The sequence below is a fragment of the Osmerus eperlanus genome, chromosome 10, assembly GCF_963692335.1.
Source record: "Osmerus eperlanus chromosome 10, fOsmEpe2.1, whole genome shotgun sequence".
Lineage (NCBI taxonomy): Eukaryota > Metazoa > Chordata > Actinopteri > Osmeriformes > Osmeridae > Osmerus > Osmerus eperlanus.
The window spans coordinates 17,570,908-17,577,694 of NC_085027.1; the positions used below are offsets into that span (position 1 = coordinate 17,570,908).

Genomic DNA, 6,787 nt, shown 5'->3' on the forward strand with positions numbered 1-6,787 from the left:
TGAAATCTAAGTCAAAGGCATGTAATGTGAACTAGTACAATGCCAAACATTGTAAATGCCTCGAAAACTCTATTCAGGAGCTTAAAAGCACTTTAAAGTAATAAAAGAATGAAATTCTCAAAACTCGAAATCTAATGGCTAAATCTTGTCAGTAGCATGGATTAGGTGATTTACAGTTGATTTGAGTCAGTGTGGCCTGTTTTAGGCTGAAATCTAAGTCAAAGGCATGTAATGTGAACTAGTACAATGCCAAACATTGTAAATGCATTGAAAACGCTATTCAGGAGCTGGAAAGCACTTTAAAGCAATAAAAGAATGAAAGTCTCAAAACTCGGAATCAGCTAAATCTTGTCAGTAGCATGGATTAGGTGATTTACAGTTGATTTGAGTCAGTGTGACCTGTTTTAGACTGAAATCTAAGTCAAAGCCATGTAATGTGAACTAGTACAATGCCAAACATTGTAAATGCATTGAAAACGCTTTTCAGGAGCTGAAAAGCACTTTAAAGCAATAAAAGAAGGAAATTCTCAAAACTCGAAATCTAATGGCTAAATCTTGTCAGTAGCATGGATTAGATGATTTACAGTTGATTTGAGTCAATGTGGCCTGTTTTAGGTTGAAATCTTAGTCAAAGTCATGTAATGTGAACTAGTACAATGCCAAACATTGTAAATGCCTTGAAAACGCTATTCTGGAGCTGAAAAGCACTTTAAAGCAATAAAAGAATGAAAGTCTCAAAACTCGGAATCTAATGGCTAAATCTTGTCAGTAGCCGATTAGGTGATTTACAGTTGATTTGAGTCAGTGTGGCCTGTTTTAGGCTGAAATCTAAGTCAAAGTCATGTAATGTGAACTACTACAATGCCAAACAATGTAAATGCGTTGAAAACAGCAATAAAAGAATGACAGTCTCAAAACTCAGAATCTGAAGGCTAAATCGTGTCAGTAGCATGGATTAGGTGATTTACAGTTGATTTGAGTCAGTGTGGCCTGTTTTAGGATGAAATCTAAGTCAAAGTCATGTAATGTGAACTAGTACAATGCCAAACAATGTAAATGCATTGAAAACGCTATTCAGGAGATGAAAAGCACTTTAAAGCAATAAAAGAATGAAAGTCTCAAAACTAGGAATCTGATGGCTAAATCGTGTCAGTAGCATGGATTAGGTGATTTACAGTTGATTTAAGTCAATGTGGCCTGTTTAAGGCTGAAATCTAAGTCAAATTCATGTAATGTGAACTAGTACAATGCCAAACATTGTAAATGCATTGAAAACGCTATTCAGGAGCTGGAAAGCACTTTAAAGCAATAAAAGAATGACAGTCTCAAACCTCAGAATCTAATGGCTAAATCGTGTCAGTAGCATGGATTAGGTGATTTACAGTTGATTTGAGTCAGTGTGGCCTGTTTTAGGCTGAAATCTAAGTCAAAGTCATGTAATGTGAACTAGTACAATGCCAAACATTGTAAATGCATTGAAAACGCTATTCAGGAGCTGAAAAGCACTTTAAAGCAATAAAAGAATTAAAGTCTCAAACCTCGGAATCTTATGGCTAAATCGTGTCAGTAGCATGGATTAGGTGATTTACAGTTGATTTGAGTCAGTGTGGCCTGTTTTAGGCTGAAATCTAAGTCAAAGTCATGTAATGTGAACTAGTACAATGCCAAACAATGTAAATGCGTTGAAAACAGCAATAAAAGAATGAAAGTTTCAAAACTTGGAATCTAATGGCTAAATCTTGTCAGTACCATGGATTAGGTGATTTACAGTTGATTTGAGTCGGTGTGGCCTGTTTTAGGCTGAAATCTAAGTCAAAGTCATGTAATGTGAACTAGTACAATGCCAAACATTGTAAATGCATTGAAAACGCTATTCAAGAGCTGAAAAGCACTATAACCCTTGTGCTACCTTAGGGTCGTTTTGACCCACAGCTATGTTTTGACAACTTTTCATAATAAAAAAATAAAGTGAAACATGTTCTCTATCCTTCGCGCGGTATCGGGGTCGTTTTGACCCACAGCTATGTTTTGACAACTTTTCATGATAAAAAAATTAAGTGAAACATTTTCATTATCCTTCGCGCGGTATCGGGGTCGTTTCGACCCACAGCGTTGTCTGCGTTGTCTATTACGTCACGCTCGCGTTGTCTCCGGGTCCTTATGACCCCCCTGCCGTGTCCGCATTGTGTGTTACAACACCGCCACTAATGTGGCATTGTAATAATGTGTTTTGCTCCTTGTATATACTAAAATAAGGAGGAGGAGGAAGCATACACCTGGTCCAAGCCACTAGTGTGAAATCTAGTTTCATTCTCAATATAATGTTTCAGTGCTTTTGACATGCGTTTGTTCAGAAACCATCATGAGTCAAAGTTTAGATTGTCATTTAGCAGACGCTCTTATCCAGAGCGACTTACAGTAAGTACAGGGACATTCCCCCGAGGCAAGTAGGGTGAAGTGCCTTGCCCAAGGACACAACGTCAGTTGGCGTGACCGGGAATCGAACTGGCAACGTTCGGATTACTAGCCCGACTCCCTCACCGCTCAGCCACCTGACTCCTTGTAAGTTGAGTCATAGTTGGTTGAGTCATAGTTGGTGTGTGATGATGATGACAGTCATATAGACACATTCAAGACTACCACAGCACTAACTGGGAGGGAGGGGTGAACACCTCCAAAATAATTGAAACTAACACACACACATACACACACACACACACTGACAACTCTGAGAGACAGGAAGAGTAACACAAAAATTGAGAACATTTAATTCGAAATTTTATTGTATATAAACAAACTTAAAAAACAACATCAGTGACCCACAAACCATATTTACAGAAAAGTTTATCTTTCAGACAAGGGACAAAGTCATGGATCAGCAGACTACCCTCTTCTCATATATAGGACAAAGAATTTACACCCTCATCCAACCCACACCTACATCCACACCCATATTCTGTTAGCTGGAGTGTAGACTAAATGACTCAGACTCTGTGGTAGTAGAGGTTCCTGGGCGTCTAGGAGGTAGAATCTTCAGACTGGAGACGACGCGACCGAGTATTGAGTCCTCCCGTCTGGCGGACCTCTTGAAGTCCGCCCCCAGGAAGGCATACAGCAGCAGGTTTAGACAGCAGTGGGCAAATGCCATTGGTTCAGCCACCGTCAGCCACACACCCAACACCACCTCCAGACTGCAGCCCCTGGGAAGGACCTCTAGGCGCATGAGGGCATCCACAGTGATGCCAGCACAATACGGGAGCCAACACAGGAAGAAGCAGAGGACCAATGCCACAGTGGTCTTGATAGCTCTGCGCTTCTGTCTCTGCCCCTGCAGAGGGCCGCTGCGCGTCAGCCTGGACACGATGACACAGTAACACACCAGTAAAACTAGGCTCGGTACCATCAAGCCCACCAACACCAGCTGCAGGTGGAACACTGACACCCAGAGAGGAGCGTTGTCAGCTGGGTATAAGCGCTGGCACAATCGTAAAAAAAAATTAAGATCCGTACATTTATTGTATCCGTTTATTGTATGCACCTTCCTGTCACAGTAAATTCCTTGTTTGTGTGAACACATTACATGGCGGATAAAACAAATTTAAAGCAGGAGATGGGGTGATTACCCCATCTCCTGCTTCCCAAGTCCTGGCAAACACTATGTCTGACACTGCCAAGAGAGCCGCAGGCAACCAGGCTACTGGAAAAGGAGAGGGGGTGAGGGAGACAAAGAGGAGATTTGATCGTTAGATCAGGAGATGGAGAATACAAGTGAAGATGTACCTCTGTACATCTGAGGCATGGGCACGTCGTGAGAGAGAGATAAGGGATGAGGCTAGAGACCTAGCTCACCTACAAACACCAGTCTCTGTGCCAGTAGCTGTCTCGTGCGTGAGGTGTGCGCGTCTGTTGCTTTGACCACGGCTAGGTAGCGGTCCAGACTGATGAAGGCCAGGATGAGCACACTCCCATACAGGTTCACCGTGTAGATGACGTGCACGGCCACACATGTGCCTAATCCGAAACGCCAGTCCGTCAGTGCGGCATCCGCTGCCCAGAATGGGAGTGTCAGCACGAAGAGAAGATCGGCAGCAGAGAGGTGCAGCCGGTAGCGGTCTGTCAGACTCAATTTTGACCTGGGGACAATCAGATAAAACCCTCTGTGTGTCATCTTCTACATCAGAATCAGAATTTGTTTTATCCGCCATGTAATGTGTTCACACAAACAAGGAATTTACTGTGACAGGAAGGTGCATACAATAAACGGATACAATAAATGTACGGATCTTAATTTTTTTTTAAGATTAAAATGTGGAACACTCTCTATAGGTCAGGGGTTATAACTTGATCCAGGTCACACAGATCCTCCAGGGCCACCCCCAAGTCACCAGAACCAGTGTAGTTTATGTCATAGTCAAACACAATATGCTGTAGGGAGGGAGAGACAGAGAGACAGATAGGAGAGAGATGGCAACAGTCATGAGATACATAGAAAGACACTAGTAGATGAAGTGAGAGAGAATAAGCAGTTTCACAAGCCACCATAACTTGCCTTGGTAAAAAAGGATGACATGATGACTATTCAAAACTGAAAAGATTCTTGACCGAACATATATTTTTTAAGTTGCACAATCATCTTTCTATTTGCTGAGACCAACTTTCCAGACTATAATGATGCTTTATCCTTTTTATAAATATCCTTTTATCTAAAGATAGATTTCAAAGACCCCAAAGAACTAGACAGACCTGCTACATTGTGACCTTCCATTGGGGAGCAGTTGTAAAATGACCTTCAATGTACACCTACAAATCATAGATACGTAAATACAACAACAAAGCTGAATAAGACCTTGCCGCATACCTCATAGTAGGAGATGATTGAGCGGAGCCTGAGTCTCTGTCTCCTCTGCTGAGCGGAGCTGAGTACACTTCTCCCTTCAGTGGAATTTAATATCTCTCACATTCACCCCCCGGAGCCCATACAAGTCTTGGTAGGAGGACTACACTTCCTCGTCTCTCGGTTGGAGAAAATACACTTCCTCGTCTCAGTTGGAAAAATACACTGCCTTGTCTCTGTTGGAGTAATGCACTTCCTCATCCCGGTTGGAAGAATAAACTTCCTCATCTCGGTCGGACAAATGAGTTCCCTTCCCCCCTCGTCTCTGTTGGAGAAATGTACTTCCTCATCCCGGTTGGAAGAATAGACTTCCTCATCTCGGTCGGACAAATGAGTTCCCTTCCCCCCTCGTCTATGTTGGAGAAATGTACTTCCTCCTCCCGGTTGGAAGAATAGACTTCCTCATCTCGGTCGGACAAATGAGTTCCCTTCCCCCCATCGTCTCTGTTGGAGAAATGCACTTCCTCATCCCGGTTGGAAGAATAGACTTCCTCATCTCGGTCGGACAAATGAGTTCCCTTCCCCCCATCGTCTCTGTTGGAGGAAATGAGCGCCCATCCCCCCTGCAACTAAGTTGGACAAATGAGCGCCCTTCCCCCTCCCTGCAACTAAGTTGGACGAAATGAGCGCCCTTCCCCCTCCCTGCAACTTGGTTGGACTAAATGAGCGCCCTTCCCCCTATCGTCTCTGTCGGAGGAAATGAGCGCCCTTCCCCCCATCGTCTGTCAGAGGAAATGAGCGCCCTTCCCCCTCCCTGCAACCAGGTTGTACGAAATGAGCGCCCTTCCCCCCATCGTCTCTGTCAGAGGAAACGAGCGCCCTTCCCCCCCTGCAACTAAGTTAGACAAATGAGCGCCCTTCCCCCCTGCAACTTGGTTGGACTAAATGAGCGCCCTTCCCCCCCATCGTCTCTGTCTGAGGAAATGACCACCCTTCCCCCCCCCTGCAACTAAGTTGGACAAATGAGCGCCCTTCCCCCCATCATCTCTGTTGGAGAAATGCACTTCCTCATCCCAGTTGGAAGAATAGACTTCCTCATCTCGGTCGGACAAATGAGCGCCCTTCCCCCATCGTCTCTGTTGGAGAAATGCACTTCCTCATCCCAGTTGGAAGAATAGACTTCCTCATCTCGGTCGGACAAATGAGTGCCCTTCCCCCATCGTCTCTGTTGGAGAAATACAATTCCTCATTCCAGTTGGAAGAATAGACTTCCTCATCCCGGTTGGAAGAATAGACTTCCTCATCTCGGTCGGACAAATGAGTTCCCTTCCCCCCTCGTCTCTGTTGGAGAAATGTACTTCCTCATCCCGGTTGGAAGAATAGACTTCCTCATCTCGGTCGGACAAATGAGTTCCCTTCCCCCATCGTCTCTGTTGGAGAAATACAATTCCTCATTCCAGTTGGAAGAATAGACTTCCTCATCTCGGTCGGACAAATGAGCGCCCTTCCCCCATCGTCTCTGTTGGAGAAATACAATTCCTCATTCCAGTTGGAAGAATAGACTTCCTCATCTCGGTCGGACAAATGAGCACCCTTCCCCCCATCGTCTCTGTTGGAGGAAATGAGCGCCCTTCCCCCTCCCTGCAACTAAGTTGGACAAATGAGCGCCCTGCCCCCTCCCTGCAACTAGGTTGGACGAAATGAGCGCCCTTTCCCCCCTGCAACTAGGTTGGACGAAATGAGGAAAGATCAATTTTGTCTGCGTTGTCTATAACGCCACTCTCTCGCTGTATCCGCGTTGTCTGCTTGAACACTAAGCGCTTGGACGTTTCAGAGGAGGTAGGATACTGAGAGCTTGGACACTGAGCACCTGGACGTGTCAGAGGAGGTGGCATGCTGAGTGCTTGGACACCGAGTGCTTGGATGTCTCAGAGTAGGTGGCATGCTGAGCGC

General features: G+C 44.8%; 1 protein-coding gene across 1 annotated transcript; it reads right to left on the minus strand.

Moving 5' to 3' along the window:
• Positions 1 to 2,810: 2,810 nt before the first annotated feature.
• LOC134028347 (C-X-C chemokine receptor type 4-like) lies at positions 2,811 to 4,168 on the minus strand. Its single transcript, XM_062471832.1, has 3 exons — positions 3,850 to 4,168; positions 3,557 to 3,697; positions 2,811 to 3,486 (listed from the first exon to the last, which is right to left on the minus strand). The coding sequence occupies exons 1-3, from the start codon at positions 4,166 to 4,168 to the stop codon at positions 2,960 to 2,962; spliced, it is 987 nt and encodes a 328-aa protein (XP_062327816.1). The 3' UTR covers positions 2,811 to 2,959.
• Positions 4,169 to 6,787: the final 2,619 nt, after the last annotated feature.